The sequence below is a fragment of the Schistocerca serialis genome, chromosome 1, assembly GCF_023864345.2.
Source record: "Schistocerca serialis cubense isolate TAMUIC-IGC-003099 chromosome 1, iqSchSeri2.2, whole genome shotgun sequence".
NCBI lineage: Eukaryota > Metazoa > Arthropoda > Insecta > Orthoptera > Acrididae > Schistocerca > Schistocerca serialis.
In genome coordinates, this window is record NC_064638.1 from 1224207911 (window position 1) to 1224231509 (window position 23599).

Consider the following 23599-nt stretch of genomic DNA (forward strand, 5'->3'; position numbering starts at 1 on the left):
GAAGGTGCACGTGCCCGTCGACCTGGGACCGGACCGCAGCGACGCACGGATGCACGCCAAGACCGTAGCATCCTACGCAGTGCCGGAGGGGACCGCACCGCCACTTCCCAGCAAATTAGGGACACTGTTGCTCCTGGGGTATCGGCGAGGACCATTCGCAACCGTCTCCATGAAGCTGGGCTACGGTCCCGCACACCGTTAGGCCGTCTTCCGCTCACGCCCCAACATCGTGCAGCCCGCCTCCAGTGGTGTCGCGACAGGCGTGAATGGAGGGACGAATGGAGACGTGTCGTCTTCAGCGATGAGAGTCGCTTCTGCCTTGGTGCCAATGATGGTCGTATGCGTGTTTGGCGCCGTGCAGGTGAGCGCCACAATCAGGACTGCATACGACCGAGGCACACAGGGCCAACACCCGGCATCATGGTGTGGGGAGCGATCTCCTACACTGGCCGTACACCACTGGTGATCGTCGAGGGGACACTGAATAGTGCACGGTACATCCAAACCGTCATCGAACCCATCGTTCTACCATTCCTAGACCGGCAAGGGAACTTGCTGTTCCAACAGGACAATGCACGTCCGCATGTATCTCGTGCCACCCAACGTGCTCTAGAAGGTGTAAGTCAACTACCCTGGCCAGCAAGATCTCCGGATCTGTCCCCCATTGAGCATGTTTGGGACTGGCGTCGTCTCACGCGGTCTGCACGTCCAGCACGAACGCTGGTCCAACTGAGGCGCCAGGTGGAAATGGCATGGCAAGCCGTTCCACAGGACTACATCCAGCATCTCTACGATCGTCTCCATGGGAGAATAGCAGCCTGCATTGCTGCGAAAGGTGGTTATACACTGTACTAGTGCCGACATTGTGCATGCTCTGTTGCCTGTGTCTATGTGCCTGTGGTTCTGTCAGTGTGATCATGTGATGTATCTGACCCCAGGAATGTGTCAATAAAGTTTCCCCTTCCTGGGACAATGAATTCACGGTGTTCTTATTTCAATTTCCAGGAGTGTATTTGAAACAGTTAACGCAAAACCGGGAATCAGCGATCATAAAGCGGTTACTGCATCTACATCTACATCTACATGACTACTCTGCAATTCACATTTAAGTGCTTGGCAGAGGGTTCATCGAACCACAATCATACTATCTCTCTACCATTCCACTCCCGAACAGCGCGCGGGAAAAACGAACACCTAAACCTTTCTGTTCGAGCTCTGATTTCTCTTATTTTATTTTGATGATCATTCCTACCTATGTAGGTTGGGTTCAACAAAATATTTTCAGTCGTAAATAGAAATATTAAAAAAGGTAGGAAGATTTTCCTGTTTAGCAAAAGTGACAAAAAGCAGATTTCAGAGTATCTGATGGCTCAACACAAAAGTTTTCTCTCGACTACAGATAGTGTTGAGGATCAGTGGACAAAGTTCAAAACCATCGTACAATATGTGTTGGATGCGTATGTGCCAAGCAAAATCGTAAGAGATGGAAAAGAGCCACCGTGGTACAACAACCGAGTTAGAAAACTGCTGCGGAAGGACAGAGAACTTCACAGCAAACATAAACATAGCCAAAGCATTGCAGACAAACAAAAATTACGCGAAGCGAAATGTAGTGTGAGGAGGGCTATGTGAGAGGCGGTCAATGAATTCAAAAGTAAAGTTCTATGTACCGACTTGGCAGAAAATCTTAAGAAGTTCTGGTCTTATGTCAAAGCGGTAGGTGGATCAAAACAAAATGTCCAGACACTCTGTGACCAAAATGGTACTGAAACAGAGGATGACAGACCAAAGCTGTTTCACAGAGGAAGACTGTACTGTAGTTCCTTCTCCAGATTGTCGCACAGATACAAAATGGTAGATATCGAAATAGACGACAGAGGGATAGAAAAACAATAAAAATCGCTCAAAAGGGGAAAGGCCGCTGGACCTGATGGGATACCAGTTCGATTTTACACAGAGTACGTGTAGGAACTTGCGCCACTTCTTGCAGCGGTGTACCGTAGATCTCTAGAAGAACGTAACGGTCCAAAGGATTGGAAAAAGGCACAGGTCATCCCCGTTTTCAAGAAGGGACGTCGAACAGATGTGCAGAACTATAGACCTATATCTCTAACGTCTATCAGTTGTAGAATTTTGGAACACGTATTATGTTCGAGTATAATGACTTTTCTGGAGACTAGAAATCTACTCTGTAGGAATCAGCATGGGTTTCGAAAAAGACGATCGTTTGAAACCCAACTCGCGCTATTCGTCCACGAGACTCAGAGGGCCATAGACACGGGTTCCCAGGTAGATGCCGTGTTTCTTGCTTTCCGCAACGCGTTCGATACAGTTCCCCAAAGTCGTTTAATGAACAAAGTAAGGGCATATGGACTATCAGCCCAATTGTGTGATTGGACTGAAGAGTTCCTAGATAATAGAACACAGCATGTCATTCTCAATGGAGAGAAGCCTTCCGAAGTAAGAGTGATATCAGGTGTGCCGCAGAGGAGTGTCGTAGGACCGTTTCTATTCACAATATACATAAATGACCTTGTGGATGACATCGGAAGTTCACTGAGGCTTTTTGCGGATGATGCTGTGGTATATCGAGAAGTTGTAACAATGGAAAATTGTACTGAAATGCAGGAGGATCTGCAGCGCATTGACGCATGGTGCAGGGAGTGGAAATTGAATCTCAATGTAGACAAGTGTAATGCAGAACGAGAGATCCCTAATCATTTAGCTACATTATAGCAGGTCAGCAACTGGAAGCAGTTAATTCCATAAATTATCTGGGAGTACGCATTAGGAGTGATTTAAAATGGAATGATCATATAATGTTGATCGTCGGTACAGCAGACGCCAGACAGAGATTCATTTGAAGAATCTTAAACAAATGCAATCCAAAAACAAAGGAAGTAGGATACAGTACGCTTGTTCGCCCACTGCTTGAATACTGCTCAGCAGTGTGGGATCCGTATAAGATAGGGTTGACAGAAGAGATAGAGAAGATCCAACGGAGAGCAGCGCGCTTCTTTACAGGATCATTTAGCAATCGCGAAAGCGTTACGGAGATGATAGATAAACTCCAGTGAAAGACTCTGCAGGAGAGACGCTCAGTAGCTCGGTACGGGCTTTTGTTGAAGCTTCGAGAACATACCTTCACCGAGGAGTCAAACAGTATCTTGCTCCCTCCTGCGTCTATCTACCGAGGAGACCATGAGGATAAAATCAGAGAGATTAGAGCCCACACAGAGGCATACCGACAATCCTTCTTTCCACGAACAATAAGAGACTGGAATAGAAGGGAGAACCGAAAGAGGTACTCAAGGTACCCTCCGACACACACCATCAGGTGGCTTGTGGAGTATGGATGTAGATGTAGATCTGGATGAACTAACTTACGCTATAACACACACACACACACACACACACACACACACACACACACACACACATCCATGCCAGAGGGAGGACTCGAACCTCCGACGGGGGGAGCCGCACGGAAAAGACGGCAGTGAAATGGAAAAAAAGAAAATAGTTTGTGATCAATGTGTCCTGCCTATAACTTAGGCTGCGAGGCCTGGACACTTTATAAACATTAGAGACATTAACTTAGAACTGCACAGCGAGGTATGGAAAGACCTATGTTGAGATTTACAAGGAAAGACAAAAAGAAGGCGCAGAAGGCATCAGACCAGTTAACGACGTAAAGGGCGCCCTGGAAAGAACAGCCATTATTAAGCTGCAATAGACCGAAGATTTTGCCGGAAAAAATGATGTCGGTTGGCAAAAGCGGTGGAGGAATGACGTCCCAGTGACAAAGACCACGAGAAGAATGTCAGACCATTGGACAGAGGCCTACGGAAAATCGCTGTAGTACGCGGACTGAGTATCGTCGAACATCGTTACGCATGGATGAAGAAGTCGTAGACATACCTAAGTTCAGTACTGGAGAAAGTACATCATTTAATGATAGAAATAACTGACGATGAAGACGGTGTTGGTAAAGTATCAACCTCACAGTGTTTACATGAAAAGCTCTTGGGTGACTTCTTCCGATTTGTGATCAAAAACTTTTCGATACAGATTTTACGAAACGTTACTTTGTTTTTCGAGCGTCTAGGAGATCACATATTTATACGAAACAAATAAATTAATTTGTGAAAAATATTCATGAAAGAAACGTACACGGCAAAACGTCTTTGTTACGAATATACCAACAAACCAAGAAATTTACTACGCGAAACTGGTGGAAAAAAGTAAAAGTAAGCCAGTTAACGGTTTTCTCGGGTTACTTCTTACTCGCTGTTGCAATCCTTTCAAAGTGCAGAAAAAGGTGACGTCTTTTCAACTGGCTCGAAGGGAAAAGAGATACTGTACATATGAAAAAGTAAGTTGTCTATAGCACAGGCTATATACTTCTGTGAAGTCAAATAATAAACAGATCACATCTCTAAGGCTATAACATTAGTTATTGGTGCGATTGGACGTATTCTCTGTCCTCGACTTTTAAGTTAAATGTGAAATGTTCAACACATAGCCGCGCGGAGTGGACGCGTGGTTTGAGGCACTATGTCATGGATCGCGCGGCCCTTCCTGCAGGAGGTTCGAGTCCTCCCTCGGGCACGGGTGTGTGTGTGTGTTGTTCTTAGCATAAGTTAGTTTAAATAGTGTGTAAGTCTAGGGATCGCTGACGTCAGCAGTTTGGTCCCTTAGGAATTCACACGCATGTGAACATTTTTCCTACGTATGACGTAGAAGTGACGAGTCGCCAGGAAGTACTTCTCGTTCAGATTCAATGTTAAGCTGTAAGGCCGCTTTCTCCGGTTAGGTAATTGGTGTAGATTATGTTCACGCAAGTTGTCGAAGTGTTGTCCAATTGAAAGTCTTGCACCAAGACCATTTATCAACGCTAAATTATTAATATCAAGTACATTGAGGTGGGATAGCGATACACGCTTACCCAGATGACGGTAGTACCACGTGCACAAGGTATAAAACGACAGTGCATCGACGAGGCTGTCATTTGCACTCTGGTTATTCATGTGAAATTGTCCCGACGTGATTATGTCCGCATTAACAGACTCTGAACACAGTATGGTACTTGGAGCTAGACTCATGGGACATCCCATTTCGGAAATCATTAGGGAATTCAGTATTCCGAGATCCACAGAGTCACGAGTGAGCCGAGAACAACTAATTTCAGGCATTACCTCTCACCACGGACAACGCAGTGGCTGACAGCCTTCACTTAACGACCGAGAGCAGCGGCGTTTGGGTAGTTGTCAGTGCTAACAGACAAGCAACACTGCGTGAAATAGCAGCGGAAATAAGTGTGGGACGTACGACGAAAGTATCGGCTTGGACAGTGCTGCGAAATTTAGCAATAAGATTTACTTTCATTACAATTGATCCGTAGTGAGGAGGTCCTCCAGGATGTAGAATATGTCAGAAAAACAATAATACATGACGAATATATACAGCTGAGACTAATAAGCTAATGTATCTTGCACAGCTCCCAGGTAGAATGATAGTCATTTTGCTAACAGCCAACATCGCCTACAGCTCGTGACCATAGCGGATGGAGCCTAGACGACTGGCCTGGTCGAGCGTTCGAGTGAAGCGCAGCCCCACGACGCCATGGACTAAGTTGCCACTGAGGCACTGTGCAAGCTGATAGTGGCTCCATAATGGTATGGGTTGTTTAATCTAATGGACTCGATCCCCTGGTTACGTTCTGCTACTTGGAGACCATTTTCAGACGTTCCTAGACTTCATATTCCCAAACAGCGATGGAATATTTATGAATGACAACGCGCCGTCTAAGTGGGGCACAGTTGTTCGCAGTTGCCTGGACGAACATCACTTTGGACAACCGGGTGGATGATTTTGCCACCCAAATCGCTCAACATGAATCCCATCGAACATTTATGGTACGTAACCGAGATGTCTGCTCATGAACAAAATTCTGAACTGGCAATACTTTCGCAATTATGGTCACCTATATGGGCAGTGCGGCTCAGTGTATCCGCTGGGCGTTTACAACTACTTGTTAAGTCCGTGGAATATCGAGCTGCTACGCTATGTTGGGCAAAAGGAGGATCGCCACTGTATTACGAAGTCTCCCATGATTTTTGTCACCTCAATCTAGATATGGATAGAAACACGGTTCTCCTGAATATTAGGATATCAAGTTCTGCCGTACTATATAACTATTTGTACATTAACAGTTGGCGTCCTACGCGTTTCGATTAAAGAAGATAATGCCTGAGAAATAAATATCCAAGAACATGTCGAAACACCAGAATAGACTAGCTGTGGAATGAACTGTACGAAGCAGTTTTACTTTCGATGTATATTTTGGCTGTGCCCTAGCAATGTAGTACTGAACATTGGTCAGTACTCCTGTCATCGAGCATAGATAGTCTCATACAGTGGCAAGACAAGAGATTTTTCTTTAACCCTCTCCCTCATAGTTTCGTTTGTTTTTCTGTTTCACTTGAGAATTTGTAAAATGATTCCTTCTTTACGCCACATATAGTCTGTGACGCCAAGAGGCCCGGGTTCGATTCCCGGCTGGGTCGGAGATTAAATACTCTAATCTGGAATGATCCACTTCAATATACTCGAGAACTGGCAGATGTGATGAACTTTGATCATTCCATCACCGTGCGACATTTGCGTGCAATGAGGAAGGCTAAAAATCAGGTGTGTTGGTAACGCAAGACCATTCCTATCCCGTATCACTACTGGTGTCGACAAACTGTGTCTTTATGCTGACATAAGGAGCAGAAAGAAATAGTTCAGCCGAAAGAAAGAAGCGACTCCCCGTGCATAGACCTGCGCGCATCCATAAAAGATAATGTTATGCATCTGATGGAACAGTGGCAGTGTGGTGTACTGCGAAATGCTTGCCAGAGATGTAACAATCACTAATGATGAAACTTCCTGGCAAATTAAAACTGTATGCCAGACCGAGACTCGAAATCGGGACATTTGTCTCTCATGGGCAAGTGCTCTACCATCTGAGCTACCCAAGCACGACTCACGCCACGTCCTCACAGCTTTTCAGTCGTGCTTGGGTAGCTCAGATGGTAGGGCACTTGCCCGCGAAAGGCAAAGGTCCCGAGTTCGAGTCTCGGTCCGGCACACAGTTTTAATCTGCCAGGAAGTTTCATACCAGCGCACACTCCGCTGCAGAGTGAAAATCTCATTCTGGAAACATCCCCCAGGCTGGGGCTAAGCCATGACTCCGCAATATCCTTTCTTCCAGGAGTGCTAGTTCAGCTAGGTTCGCAGGAGAGCTCCTGTGAAGTTTGGAAAGTAGGACACGAGGTACTGGTGGAAGTAAAGCTGTGAGGACGAGGCGTGAGTCGTGCTTGGGTAGCTCAGATGGTAGGGCACTTGCCCGCGAAAGGCAAAGGTCTCGAGTTCGTGTCTCGGTGCGGCACACAGTTTGCCAGTAAGTTTCGTATCAGCGCACACTCCGCTGCAGAGTGAAAATCTCATTCTGGATCACTAATGGTATTTACTGTCAACGACTGAGACGTCTTACAGATGCAATACAACAACAATGAGCTGGAAAATTGAGTGAAGTGATGCTACTCCAGGATAACGCCCGCCACCATTCTACTACACTGACAAAACACTCTGTGCAGGAGTTGGGTTGGAAAGTCATTCCGCAACCACCTTATTCACCTTTTCCGCTGTCTGTCGAACAGCTTCAATATAGTTTTTTCGTATTAAAAGCGCTCTGAACGTGGCCGGACGACTTCTTCACCTCAAAACCATGTGATTTCTAAACTTGCGGAATCTAAAAGTTACCCCAGCATTGGCAGAGTGTTGTAAATGGTGAAGGAGAGTACATTATCGACGAATAAAGATCTCTTTTCATATGTATCTGTTGTGTTTATTAACCTTATGGAAAGAAGCTATAAATTTATACACCTACCAAATAATATGCAGCAGGGATGAATTAATTATTCACGTCCTGTTGGTCCCCAGTTCACGAAGGTGCCTATCTTCACCAGATTGGATGTGGAAGCTGTTGTTCCAAGAAAAACAAAGAAATATTGGCTTATGATGCAAAAGGAAGGAGATTTATTTTCCACCAAATAACATAACGGTTGCGTTTACCAGCTCTCCTATATGTAAACACACACACAACGCTGTCGTACATTCACAACTCACTAGCTTACCCTAACAAGCCGAACTGAAAACGAAAAAGAAGGAGTGGGGTGGGGGGCGGGAGGCACAGGAGGAATGGACTCGCCTGCTCTTGGATATGATCTCTTTCATCCGGACGATGAAATCGTTTTTACAGTTAAGGTCAGTTCCTGTAAAAACCAGTTATATAACACGGACGCTGACGCTAAAGGTAGCTGCAAGTAATTAGTTTATGGACGGAGCGAGAGACAAGAAATCAGAAGAACAGAGAGAACAATCGCCTGCAGTTCTCCCTTTATTAATTTTCGCACAGAAACGACGAGGCGGGAAGTAGTAAGGACTTTCTGGACTGTACCGAGCGGAGAAATGTGTCACTGTGTTAGAGAAAAGGATTTTGTTGTGCACGATAGAGAGCAGGATTTCCAGCAGAAAAGTGGGCCAGTATTATCAAGACTGAGAGGAAATTGCCTCTCTGCACAATTACAGCAGAAATAGAATGCAAGTAAGCGAGGGAGCATCGGAAGTAAACGGCACTAGACACAATTTTGTTGAGAGCACGGACGACAGGCGAAAAGAAGATAGAAAAGAAAGTACAATCACAACCGGTACAGCAGAAATGGGACAAGCTGCTAAAACTTTCAATAGACTTCTTGTAGTATAAGCTTAAAATAAAATCAGTAAACAACGTCGACGGAAAATGAAATACACTTTCTGACGAATGAGGGGTACGTTTGCAACTAGTCCTTTAAGTGCTACTTGTGAAATATTTACACGTTTTCTCACAATGAGCTGTGCTGCAATGGATTTATGACACGGAACTCTTAATTTCCATTAGCTGGGTTGAATCCCACAATAGTCCGACTAACGTTGTACATGATTGACAATTCGTACAGTACAACAGGTGTTTAAACGCAGGTATTAAGACTATTATAATGTAAAACTTAATGAAACAGTCCAATTGGCCAAAGTAGCGGTATTTCTTTAACTCGATCAGAGACTCCACTTTAAGGTTCATATTCTGGTGTATAACAATGCTACGTCATATGGTATTGACCACAGTTCGTGGTCTAGGGGCTAGCTTTACTGACGCTGGATCACGATGTCGCGGGTTCGATTCCCGGCGGGGTTGGGGATTTTCTCTGCCCGGGGACTGGTGTTTGTGTTGTCCTCATCATTTCCTCCTCCTCATCATCATCATCATCATCATCATCATCATTCGTCAGAGTGGCTCGATTGGACTGTGTAAAAAAATTGGACTGTGAAAAAATTGGGACTTTGAACGGATGCTGAGGACCATGTAGCTGAGCGCCTCTCAAACCAGACATCATCATCATGTCATATGGTATACGGAGTAGCTACAGACTGCCACAGAGGAGCAACGTGGATAGGAAAAGTTCTCAGTCCTCTCCAGCTGATAAAAATATCATCAAGTATGAATGTGATGTTTGTGTTAAGATCAAGAATTGTCATCACTTTACCAAGTAATATATGTTACCGTCGGCCTATGTCAAGCAACGACATTGCCCTTCATAAATGTTATCCGTCGGCCTGAGTGAACGAGCGGTTCTAGGGGCTACAGTCTGGAACTGCGCGACCACTACGGTCACAGGTTCGAATCCTGCCTAGGGCATGGATGTGTGTGATGTCCTTAGGTTAGTTAGGTTTAAGTAGTTCTAAGTTCTAGGGGGCTGATGACCTCAGCAGTTACGTCCCATAGTGCTCAGAGCCATTTGAACAATTTTTGAAATGTTATCCAGGAAAGTATTGGGTCTGAAAGCCGACACGCTTATGCGTATTTGAAGCCAACATAGCAGCTGACAACAGAAGTTACGTGCGTCCAGTGTGCTCTCGAACCACGTGCGGTGGCTGCTGCACGGATACTAAGACCGTTCAGGAAACTGAAGGAACGCAGACAAGGCGGAAGATAAGAGAAACGCTTTGCTAGTGCGCTGCTGAGGAACTGCGGTCACCACGCGAACTACGAGGTGTGGCTGGAAAAAAACCGGACTAGTACTGGTGAAACAATAAAACGAATGCAATAAGGCTGAAAGTCGCGTGGTCTGTCACGTGACTCTCGCTCCGCGTACTGCTCGAGTTTCATCTGCCTCGTGCACTCAGTCTGCCCGTGGCGTCTGTTTTAAGTAGTTGACGTTTTGTCTGTGCGTCGGAAAATGTTGAGTGTACAGAAAGAACAGCGTGTTAACATCAAATTTTGTTTCAAACTAGGAAAATCTGCAAGTGAAACGTTTGTAATGTTACAACAAGTGTACGGCGATGATTGTTTATCGCGAACACAAGTGTTTGAGTGGTTTAAACGATTTAAAGATGGCCGCGAGGACACCAGTGATGACACTCGCACTGGCAGACCATTGTCAGCAAAAACTGATGCAAACATTGAAAAAATCGGTAAACTTGTTCGACAAGATCGCCGTTTAACAATCAGAGCAGTGTCTGAGTTAACAGGAGTTGACAAGGAAAGTGTTAGGCAGATTCTTCATGAAAGTTTCAACATGAACAAAGTGTGTTCAAAAATGGTTCCAAAGTGTCTCACAATTGAACAGAAGGAACGCCGAAGAATGATTTGTTCTGACATCCTGGAAAACATTGAAAGTGATCCCACCTTCTTACAAAATGTTATTACTTGCGATGAATCGTGGTTTTTTACTTACGATCCCGAAACTAAACGCCAATCGATGCATTGGAAAACTCCTGGTTCACCACGACAAAAAAAAGCACGAATGTCAAAATCGAAATTCAAGGCAATGATGATTGTTTTTTTTTTGACATCAAAGGAATTGTGCACATTGATTGGGTACCGAGGGACAAACAGTGAATCAGCATTACTACATTAGCGTCCCGGCTACCCTACGTGAGCGAGTACGGAGAAAACGGAACGATTTGTGGAGAAAAAAGTCATGGATCCTTCACCAAGACAATGCCCCAGCTCACAGTGCGTTGTCAGTGAAGACGTTTTTGGCAAAACACAACATTCCCATCTTAGATCATCCACCCTACTCACCTGATTTGGCCCCCTGTGACTTTTTTCTTTTCCCTAAAGTCAAGTCAGCTTTGAAAGGAACTAGATTTGAAACTGTTGAAGCAGTAAAAGAAAAAGCGACGGAAGTAATGTATGGACTTACCGAAAATGATCTGCAGCATTGCTATGAACAGTGGAAAATTCGTATGGAGTGGTGTAGAGACCGAGGAGGAGAGTACATTGAAGGAGATAACATGAAATTGTAAATAATTGTAAATAAATGTTTTTTCCAGCATCAGTCCGGGTTTTTTCTAGCCGCACCTCGTATTAGACTCGACTTTCTGCAACGTTCTTTCTCGTGTAGACCGCTATAGTCTAACTCCCGTGTGATTCCCACAATAATATGGCGACGTATACTATCCTTTGTTCTTGAGCTACTTCACAAATACTTCGTCTGCGAAGACATCTCTTTGGGTCTACTAAAAATAATTTTAAACAGTTTTGTGCTGTTTTGCCAAAAAATGTCAACAACATAAGAGTATTGCAGTTTCAGTATAACACTATTTCCGGATAGCAACCATGGCGTATCGATCTACTAAATGTAGATTGACAAGTATCCAGTAACACGATAACAGTATGAAAAATCCTGATGATAGCATCTCATTTGTTTCGTTCCATTAACACAGAAAATAATTTCTTACGAAAGTTCCTGTGCATTAGAGTGCAAACAGAACTCTCAAACAGGGTGGTACCAGTTAAAAGTTTCAAACAAGGGATAATAAATTGCCTACAAAATGATGGGGAGATTCTGAATAATGAGAAAGCCAAAGTTTCAGTGTTCCGTCGATGTATGGGTCGTTATTGACAGCGCAAGAAAACAGATAGGACAAAGAATTGGGGAAGAAATCACCTGTTGAGGAACAGTTCAGGCAGTCGCCTGAAGGGCTTCAGGGAACCCAAGGGAAAGTAAATATGAATTCCTTGAAAGAAGTCATATTCCTGCTTTAGTATGAAATGTAGCTGGTATTTATGTGTAGTGCCATGGTTCTGGTTCTGACGATTATTATTCTTATGTTTACAGGCTATGTATTAACACAATTTGCAATAATGTACAACAGGAGTAATCAGCTTCTTCACTACCGCCCACTTTTGAATCCCTGTTAACAGCAAAATTTCGATACCTCCCGATGGGTCCACAGTAATGGTGATTTATAATAATAGGGAAGTACATTCATTTTATAAAAATTATGAAGCGAAATTACAGTAAGCCAAAGCGTATTATAATATTACAAATAGTTACCAAATACTTTATGAGAAATACACTCCTGGAAATGGAAAAAAGAACACATTGACACCGGTGTGTCAGACCCACCATACTTGCTCCGGACACTGCGAGAGGGCTGTACAAGAAATGATCACACGCACGGCACAGCGGACACACCAGGAACCGCGGTGTTGGCCGTCGAATGGCGCTAGCTGCGCAGCATTTGTGCACCGCCGCCGTCAGTGTCAGCCAGTTTGCCGTGGCATACGGAGCTCCATCGCAGTCTTTAACACTGGTAGCATGCCGCGACAGCGTGGACGTGAACCGTATGTGCAGTTGACGGACTTTGAGCGACGGCGTATAGTGGGCATGCGGGAGGCCGGGTGGACGTACCGCCGAATTGCTCAACACGTGGGGCGTGAGGTCTCCACAGTACATCGATGTTGTCGCCAGTGGTCGGCGGAAGGTGCACGTGCCCGTCGACCTGGGACCGGACCGCAGCGACGCACAGATGCACGCCAAGACCGTAGGATCCTACGCAGTGCCGTAGGGGACCGCACCGCCACTTCCCAGCAGATTAGGGACACTGTTGCTCCTGGGGTATCGGCGAGGACCATTCGCACCCGTCTCCATGAAGCTGGGCTACGGTCCCGCACACCGTTAGGCCGTCTTCCACTCACGCCCCAACATCGTGCAGCCCGCCTCCAGTGGTGCCGCGACAGGCGTGAATGGAGGGACGAATGGAGACGTGTCGTCTTCAGCGATGAGAGTCGCTTCTGCCTTAGTGCCAATGATGGTCGTATGCGTGGGTGGCGCCGTGCAGGTGAGCGCCACAATCAGGACTGCATACGACCGAGGCACACAGGGCCAACACCCGGCATCATGGTGTGGGGAGCGATCTCCTACACTGGCCGTACACCACTGGTGATCGTCGAGGGGACACTGAATAGTGCACGGTACATCCAAACCGTCATCGAACCCATCGTTCTACCATTCCTAGACCGGCAAGGCAACTTGCTCTTCCAACAGGACAATGCACGTCCGCATGTATCCCGTGCCACCCAACGTGCTCTAGAAGGTGTAAGTCAACTACCCTGGCCAGCAAGATCTCCGGATCTGTCCCCCATTGAGCATGTTTGGGACTGGATGAAGCGTCGTCTCACGCGGTCTGCACGTCCAGCACGAACGCTGGTCCAACTGAGGCGCCAGGTGGAAATGGCATGGCAAGCCGTTCCACAGGACTACATCCAGCATCTCTACGATCGTCTCCATGGGAGAATAGCAGTCTGCATTGCTGCGAAAGGTGGATATACACTGTACTAGTGCCGACATTGTGCATGCTCTGTTGCCTGTGTCTATGTGCCTGTGGTTCTGTCAGTGTGATCATGTGATGTATCTGACCCCAGGAATGTGTCAATAAAGTTTCCCCTTCCTGGGACAATGAATTCACGGTGTTCTTATTTCAATTTCCAGGAGTGTAGTTACGGAAACGTGATTAAAATGGTTTTGAAACCACTACCATCTAGGCCCACCATGAAAGCTGGAGCGCCTACTAGTGGGCGGAGGGAACCAGATTGACTACCACTGATGTACACCATTTTAAGCTTTCCAGTACGTCTTAATGATGTAGTATAATTATGGTACAATATAAACAGTGTCTCGTAATTGTTAGTGAAAGCTGTGTGACATGAGTGTAAATATACAACAGAAGCAAAACTTTCAAGTCAACAGGGATCTGCAAATGAGGCGTTTGTGAGCCAACTTTCAATGTGTGTTGACGAGTCATCACTGACTGCAACATGAAATGTTGCCCAACTGAGCACAAATGTGACTGCAACGTAATTTTTTCGACAAAGTGCCCATATAATTTGGTTCAAATTGGAGCCATGCCTTACGTTATCAAGATATACAATAGTGCTTCAGTGGGCTACAAATTACAATTCACGCACGCTCATACTGTTCAGAGAGCTGCTCTAGCATCTGAATGCAAAACTGTACTCGTCTCTGGGTTCTTTCAAACACCACACGGATCATCCCGTAAATTAGCTCTTGTTGTTCAACTTAATCAACGCCAGGTCTGAGAGCATCACCTCAGACATGACATCAAACAAAAAAATCCTTAGGATAGACATTGTAATGACTCTTACCTCATCAGATTTTCGTAATTCAACAGAAATGTTTGATACTCTATAAATTGCTGCTTAACTGAAGTTAATTATTATACTTAAATTATATATTCCACATCTAAAGATAATTTTGTGCATACCTGATCATCAAAATACAATTTCTCTAATAAATTAATTTTATTTTTCATATCCATACACTTAACAACATCGATCTTGAACCAAGAACATTAGTAATCACAATTGTTAACTTAAATTTCTGATTTCATTCTTAATTGTGCTAATTTACTATCAATAATGCAATCGACAATTATACAAAGACAGGAAGGTAACAGTTTTTATATTGTCAAAATTTGCAGCCATACTTAAAAATTATTAGGCATATGAATTTTATATAATAAATTATTACCAGAAAACACTAAGTAACTTATACTTACAAAATAATTTCAGTTAAGACAATCATAAGAAAAGTAATTTCTACTACATCCTGTTCTAGAAGGGTGTCGAAGCTATGTAAGCAATATTTATAGAAATTTTAGGCGCCAGACTCGCCAAAATAGTTTATTGTTGTCGATATTTGTCAGTGTAACTATCAAGTTCTATGTTTTGTATCGGGCGAGGTGGCGTAGTTGCTAGCACAGTCTACTCGGACGCGGGAGGACGACGGTTCAAACTCGCGTCTGGCCATCCTGACTTAGGTTTTCCGTGATTTCCTTAAATCGCTTAGGGCAAATTCCAGGATGATTCCTTTGAAAAACGGCACTGCTGATTTCCTTCACTATCCATTTCTAATGAAAATTCTTGCTCCATCTCTAACGACCTTTGTCGTCAATACGTTAAGCACTAATCTCCCGGTCATCCTCCTCTTTGTGTTGTGTTGAAATATTGCATAATGCATTTACTTAACAAGCGGTGTTGTAAAAAGTGTCAAGAATTTATGAATAAATACAGAAGATGTCAAAAAGCAACAGTATTTCAGTGACTTTTACTGAAACAAAAAGACCTTGGATCTATTAATAGGAAGACATAAACAGGAACCGACATCCTAGACAGCCAGACAGCCGTAGCAAGATAAGAAACATGTATCTGCTAACATAATATTTCTGCCCTTATGAAATTATATAAACTTCTAAAACACTATAATAGTTAGTTTGACGTAGGATATTTACTTTCTGTACTTCTATGAACATTTTAAAAGTAAGGGATAAACACTATATCGTCTTCGAGGACAAGAGACAGGACCTGAAGACCTAGCCATCGTTTACATTATTGGTGCGTTAATTATCTTCTTACATCAATAGCGATACATGTCGAAACCTCACTATGCCATCTACCACTTTACTCTAGAATGTTCCATGATTAAAATTTGAACCCAGCAAGATAGAGACATAGAGTTCATATTTAAAATGTATTTGCACTAACTAAGACAATTTCTCACGTTAGTGACTGTTCGTAACGACACATCCGCAGTTATCTCGTAAACAGCTGGATTGGCGACCTTTAGTTAAGAGAAAGGTTACACTACGACTATCGCAGACTTTCACTCACGCTAAGTTTCACTGTATATATGATAAACCATTTATCTCTTTTTCTTGTCCTCTTATTGTATATCAGTAAACCCCTGATTTTTTAAAGAATCGAATTCCGTTGTATAAACTGTTTCAGACATCTGATTACTAATGGGTAAGAGTGTTAAATATGCATTAATCATGCAAGCAAGAAAAAGCTTAGGAAAGTTTTAAAATTATGCATCAAGCTTGACAGAAATCGCTAAGTCTTCTCTTTATTAAATAGTGGATGAATACAAATTGGGTTATTTTGCGCTGCAGTTTAAGTAAAAGCTCGTTTAGCACGAATCTCAATGTTTATGACGTCGTATCTCTTCAGCTAAGTGTCGTACAATGATATAATTTTGGACGTAGATTCAATGATAGACGTAGGTACTGTGCGCAGAGTGCTTTGCGAAAAGGAGTAATAAGTGAAAATGTCATGCCTGATGTTGAAGTTTTCCTGCGCTCCTTTTTAAGGAAAAACCTAGTGTTTATGACTTGTGAACTATGTGTCGTACAGTGATATAATTTTGCAGGAACATTGAGTGATATATGTAGATCTGGCTGCATAGTGTGCTGCGAATAGAAGTAATGAAGAAGTATTAAGCTAAAACCTCATGCCTGTTTTTCCAGCCATTTCAAGCAGCCGCCAGTTTCTCAAGCATGTAATTGTTTCTCCTGAACTATGTGCTGCACAATGACATTATTTTTCCGTAACATTAAGTGATGTATGTGGATACTATGTGCAAACTGTTGTGAATGGAGTTAGTAGTAAAGAAGTAATATATTAAATCGTCATGCCTGACCTTGCCGTTTTACTGAATGAACGGCGGAAAAGCTGTAAGCGATAAACTTTTTTCGTTTTGTCTCTTGCTGGTGGACGAGGAGAGCAGATGAGGGGATATCAGCGAGAAAAAGTTTGAAATTATGTGTAGAGTTGGCTGGAAGTCGCTAAGTGCTTTCATTCTCAAAAGGGGTAAATATAAAGTCCGGGCATTGGCAAGCCGTCAATTACCTTGCCTCGAAACAAACACACGTTTTCTACCTGTAATACTTGTCTTATTGTGTTATACCTCTTGATAGGTAGTTTATTAAAATACTTTAAATTTTTATATTTGGTCAATAATTACGCGAAATATTGAAATTAAAATTTTTGATGCCCCTGGAAGCTGTCAGATCGGCAACCTGCAACTCCCTCAGGGTACCGTACCCCGTTTTGCGGGATATTCGTTTAGTAGTACAGACTGTGTCCTTGACTTCCAGATAATGGAAACATAGTCAGAACTAGTGGCAGCAGTATAAAGCCTCTTGATGGTATATGTAAAACGGCACAGCTGTTGAAGCACAGCTTAATAGATTTTGCTACATATTGTTGTTTGTATTAGCAGTCGTAATCAAGCGACATTACACAGCAATTCTGTTAAAACGCTTGTAGCGCTCTACGATCCAAGCGGCATTGTGGAACGAAGAACATATAATAGTGTTTTTTAATAAAAATACAGAACGGCCGTTGTAGCCGTGGGAACAACGACAACAGATGAGAATTTCTGTATGTAGAATGAAGAAAGTACGTCCACCACGAGGATTTTGTCAAAACATTAAAATACATGGTTTCCTTTGTACCAGTGTCCCCTAGTTGTTAACACATTTGGTTTTTTTTCTGTACTACCAAACAATTTCGGTCTATGGCCTTTCTCAAACGCCCTGCTAAAAAGTTTTTACCTAAACAATGTTCGTGCTTCAGTACATCAATTACCAGCAGGCGCTAAGCACAACACAATTTACACGGAAGAGGAAAACCAGACAGATGGAAAAAAGCTAGTAACCTGTTACTTGTTTCAAAAGTAATTGCCGTAAATATTAATATATTTCTGAAACTCTGGGACAAGATGGTCAATGTCTTCAAGTAAAATTGTTTGCAGGTGCCAACGAGACTATGATTGTTCCCTGGAGTGCACTTCTTTGTCCGAAGCAAGTCGACGGCCACAATGTATTTCTTCAGGGCTTCGAAATCATAAAAATCTCTGGGGAGAGATCAGAACTGTCTGGAGGATATGTACGGTGTTCCCAGCGAAACGTCTGCAGCACAGCAGAAACAACTTTGGCGACATTTGGGCGGGCACTATCCTCCAACCGAATGATGCCTTCCGTCAACCCACCGCTCACTGACGTTCTGTAAAACATTTCCACAATTAAGACACAGTGGTACGTCGACACACTGGAAAAATTGGAGCACGTTGTAAATTCTAAACGTCCAGGGCGGCATCATTGTGTTGCAGAATAATGCCCACCCACACGATGCCACGGTTGGTTCGACTACGCTGCAGACGTTTCGCTGGGAAGCCCTACAGATCCTCTATACTGTACCGATCTCTGTTCATACGCTTTCCATTTCTGGAGCTTTAAAGGAAGACGTTCGTGGCCGTCGGTTTGCCTCGAACGAAGAGGACCACACGTGGGTAGCCATGGTTCCGTAGGTAACCGCAAACATTTTTCCGTGAGGGCACTGACCACGTTGTCTCACAGTGGGACAAATCTATAAAGAGTTTCGGTAATTACTTTTGAAGTAACAGTTTATTTACCTTTATTCCATGCGCGTCATTTTCATTTGACTGCCACTTATATGTTGGTTGCGGTAACTTACAGCATACATTTGTTGGCTGTAGAGTCATCAAAAATCTGTGGTGCTAAGCTACTGCACCTAGCAAACGTTGTGTGTTGTTTAGTCCGTGTTTAAGACTAGCTGACAAGTGCTGCAGTGAAGATATGATATTGATCTTATGAAAACGGATTAACGCGGTACTTGAAACTGCTATTGTACAGAAAATAAATGAAAAATTGGCAGTAAAATAGATCATCACAGTTCTCTTGGACTCGAGGAAGGTAGTATATCTTGTCGATCGGAGGGAGATTTGAAATCCACCCTCCACACGGTTGTGAGTCTGGTCTCTCTTCTACAGTGTCATATCGCTAGGCCACCTGTGAATGGAGAACTGGACTATTGCTACAGTTCGTCGTCAGTTTGTAGTTATGATTGCGACGTTTCCAACGGCTCTCTACTCTTTATGTACAGTTTGAACTGCTGACGTTCTGAATTCCATTAATCAGCTCATGCACCATCTAAATATAACAATTTGATCGTACTGTGTCGAAAATTGACCTTTTAAGGCCGTTGCCGTGTAAAAATAGACGTTAATGCTTACAAAAATTAAAAACAGTGACTAATGAACGTTAATAACGCCGTTCTCGGTTTACAATGGGCAGGTTCATTTCCGAAGGGCTGTTGACCTTTAAAATTACTCAGTTCATGTTGTAGACGCGATTTTTGCTGTTTGTGAAAGTTCCTTGCTCACATTACTCTTAATTAATGATAACGCAATGTATATTGCATGTACTGAAACTCTAATGCTTTGCGAACTTTCTAACATTTTTGTACGTATTGTAACTTATCCGCCAGAAATATTGTTTGGCAGTGTTTCGTCTTTGTAAATCGCCGTCTTGGTACATAAATATCCTTGTGATCGCAATATTTAGGTGTGTGTGAATGGTGATCTGCACTATACGTATCTTCAAATTTCTGGAAAGTTTTGAACCCTTTTTGCTAAACCGCACAGTATGTTATTGCTCCAAAACAGTCAACAGTGATATAAAAAGTGGAAAGATTTTCGTTCCGAGAATATTAAACTCTCCTATTATCTTCGAAAGTTGTTTTCATTGTTTTAATCCATCGTCGGGTGCAATTACACTAAAATATAGCATTTTCAAACGTTTCTTGCATTTGTGTTTTTTTTAATTGTTTCCCCTGTTAGGTAATCCACCCCCTCAAGGAACTTAGGCCAGGAGAAACAGCCAACGTGGTATAAGTCAGATGTAAGCTTAAATGTAAACGGCCTCCTGATGATCAACTAGTTTACAACGAAACCAGTAACGTCGCTTATTGCTCTAAATATATCGTATTATTATTGAAGTTTTTTATTGGATTTTGTGTCGATAATTTAGCTGATTTAACAATTCGACACTGAATATATGCTTTGTTTTAATTAATGGTTAGGTTCAATTACAGTAACTTAATTACTTTTCTTCCATCGTTTTCTGTTGTAGGGCACCACCACAAGGAACCTGCACCACAGCAAAAAACGGTCAACACTCCATTAGATAAATGGAATTTCAAACATGAACAGCGGTCTGACGATGTATCTGTCGGTTTGAAACCATTAAAGGCGTTATTTGCTCTGAATGAATAGCATCATTAACAGTGGTTCACTGCTGATTTAACCTGTATAGGTAATTTAATTGATCCAACAATCAAAGTTTACTTTCAGCACTTGATAGTCGTGTTACATACATCCCTGCACGATCTGTAAAGGCAGTTTGCAGCTGCAGAGAATAGAGGTACCCTCCGGTGCACCTGTCAGGCAGAGGTGCTTACCTTGCAGCGCGGCGAGCAGTACTACTGCTGTGACGATCGGCGACAGCATGGGTCCCATCACGACCTTCGCTCACATTCCTCGACTTCTTCGGCTCCTCAGCGTCTGGCGCCACGCGTCTAAACTGTCCGCCCCCGAAATCTGCGCGCTAGGACGCCGGTCCGCTGCTCACGGGTTTTTCCCGTTCCACTCGCGGAAGCCCGCCGCCGCCGCCTGACCGTAGGCGTCCACTGGGAGACGTCGACGTCACGTCTGCTCACGGCGGTGTCTGCACCGACACTGGCGGCGCTGCCCCCACGCAGTCTGCCGCCTCGACGCCGTCGGAGGCGCAAACGCGCATGCGCGACGCTCTCCCCACCACCGGGCTCCCCTCCTACCCAGCCCCTACTATCTAGCGTTTCTGCTCGCTATACTTGACAAGTAGTCTGTTATCTGACAGTTGCAGCAACTGTCTCAAAGAGGCATTTGGCATCCAAGAGCTGGTGTGGTCAGAGCCAGTTTAACAATTCCACACCGGCGTTGAGAATTGTGTTTCTCGCTATGGGGCGGAGTGGGTGTTCATGCTTTCCTTCATTTGACAGCGCTGCTTTACTTGTTCATCACCGTGCTCCAAGGGTCATATTCAAATGATTGCTATTTTAATACACTGAACTTTTATTTTGACAATAGCGTAAGTACAACCTTTTAAAACAACAGGAGATGACACAAAATTATTTTACACTAAATAACTCGAAAATGAGATTTTCACTCTGCAGCGGAGTGTGCGCTGATATGAAACTTCCCGGCAGATTAAAACTGTGTGCCGTACCAAGACTCGACCTCGGGACCTTTGCCTTTCGCGGGCAAGTGCTCTACCAACTTTTTTTTAAAATCTCAGTTTGTTCGTTTTTGTTCGTTGAATCTGATCGGGGCGGACGTCGTAAGACACCATTTTAAGTCCGTTGTTGATATATTAACTCAGTTTTTTTATTACAGAGGGCAGCTAACCCTCTGACCGAACACGCTGAGCTACCGTGCTGGCTATCAACTGAGCTACCCAAGCACGACTCACGCCCCGTCCTCACAGCTAAAGTTTTGAAGGTAGGAGACGAGGTACTAGTAGAAGTAAAGCTGTGAGGACGGGGCGTGAGTCGTGCTTGGGTAGCTCAGTTGGTAGGGCACTTGCCCGCGAAAGGCAAAGGTCCCGAGTTCGAGTCTTGGTCCAGCACACAGTTTTAATCTGCCAGGAAGTCTTATGAGGCATCTCATTTACTCAGAAGTACTCTCACTGAAGGGTCACACGATGTTGTATTCATAGGTGTTCGTTGCACCTGGATGACAGGTAGTACATCATGGTTATTGTGTTTCTTGTAGCGTAACTGGTAGAGTCGAGCATGAGCCACCGGTAGGATACGCCGCCCAATGGGAGGATCTAGCAAGAGCCGATGGGTGGTTGTAGTGTGAGCCGCTAGCGACACAAGCCGCCGTGAAAGTGTTAAAGCCCTAGGGACAAAAGCTGTTGCTCGGCGCACGAAGCTGAGAGGGTTGCCAGGGGCGCAACAACTATAAGGTTCCTATGTGGGACGGGTCACAATCAGTAGCGGCCATCTTGGACTCGAATCGGACACCAGGGATGCAAGTGCCAGATTTGTATACATTCCGCATCAAAATTTGCAGCTAAAACTGACCCAAGTGAACATGTACGATGGAAAAATGATAAATCACTTGTGTGCAAAGATGGTTTCAAACCGGGCCTCAGTGAACTGCTGGAATAAAGTAATCATGTGTGTACGCTGCAGATTCCTCGACGTCCGCCATAGGGTGGGTGGGTTTTGGGTTCCACTGAACAGGTCAGGAGTCCACTACACGCAGGAGTAGGTTTCGCGGGTAGCTAGGGCTGCTTGGCGTGGACTGAATGGGTTTTTAGGTTAGAGGGTCTCGCGAAAACACAAAAAGGCTTCAGTTTCAAAGGGTACAGGCCGAGCACAGGCAGAACGTAGATGCAGGAATTGTAGGTGATATGGTTTCAAATTGTCGTAGCTCTGATGGGAAAGTACCAGAGCTCCAAGCGGTGATAGAAAGCACTTATGCTTAAATAGGTATAGGCACTGAAAGCTGGCTGAAGCCAGAGATAAGTTCAGCCGAAGTTTTTGCGAAGAACCTAACAGTGTTCCGAAAGGATAGACTAAACACAATTGGCGGTGACGTGTTTGTTGCTGTTAGAAGTAGTTTATCTTGAATTCCTTTGAGCCAGTATGGACAGAGGTTATTCTTGGCAACCGGAATAAAATAATACTGGGATCCTTTTGCCGACCATCCAATTCATATGATAGAATTGCCGAAAAGTTCAAAGAAAACTTGAGTTTAATTTCAAACATGTACCCGACTCATTCAGTTTTTAATTTTTCCATATGTTGGCGAAAATACATGTTTAAACCCGGAGGTACGCGTAAAACATCATCCGAAATTGTGCTAAATGCATTCTCTGAAAATTATTTCGAGCAGTTTGTTCACTAGTCCATGCGAACAGTAAACGGTTGTAAAAATACACTTGACCTCTTAGCTTTAAACAATCCTGAGCTAATAACAAACACAAAAACGGGTACAGGAATTAATGAACACAGGGTTGTCATAGTGACACTGAAGATTGTAACCCCCAATCCTCCAAAAATAGATTATACTTATTCCTCCAAAAGTAAATAACACCATTTCAAAAAAGCAAATAAAAATTCACTTGACGCCTTTCTGAGAGACAGTCGCCACTCCTTCCAAATTAACAATGTAAGTGTAGACCAGATGTTGCTTGAATTCAAAGAAATAGTATCAGTAGCAATTGTGAGATTTATACCAAACAAATTAACAAACGACGGATATGATCCCCCATGGTACACAAAACGGGTAAGAACACTGTTGCAGAAACAACGAAAAAAACTTCCCAAATTTAAGCGGAGGCAAAATCCCCTAGATTGGTGATCTTTTACAGAATCTCGAAATTTGGTGCGGATATCAATGAGAGTTGCTTATAATAGTTTGCACTACGAAACTTTGACTCGAAACATGGCAGAAAGTCCAAAGAGATTCTGGTCGTACTTGAAATACCAGCATGCAAGCGACAAGTCACAATGAAT

The 23599-nt window shown here is 43.7% G+C and overlaps 1 protein-coding gene across 2 annotated transcripts in view; it reads right to left on the bottom strand.

Moving 5' to 3' along the window:
* Positions 1-20774, bottom strand: part of LOC126419073 (uncharacterized) — a 243582-nt gene extending 222808 nt beyond the window's left edge. For both annotated transcript variants that reach the window (XM_050086158.1, XM_050086165.1), the window contains exon 1: positions 20495-20774. In XM_050086158.1, coding sequence (XP_049942115.1) covers positions 20495-20552 — 58 coding nt within the window. In that variant the 5' untranslated portion in view covers positions 20553-20774. The remainder of the gene's footprint in view (positions 1-20494) is intronic.
* Between the last annotated feature and the right edge of the window lie 2825 nt (positions 20775-23599).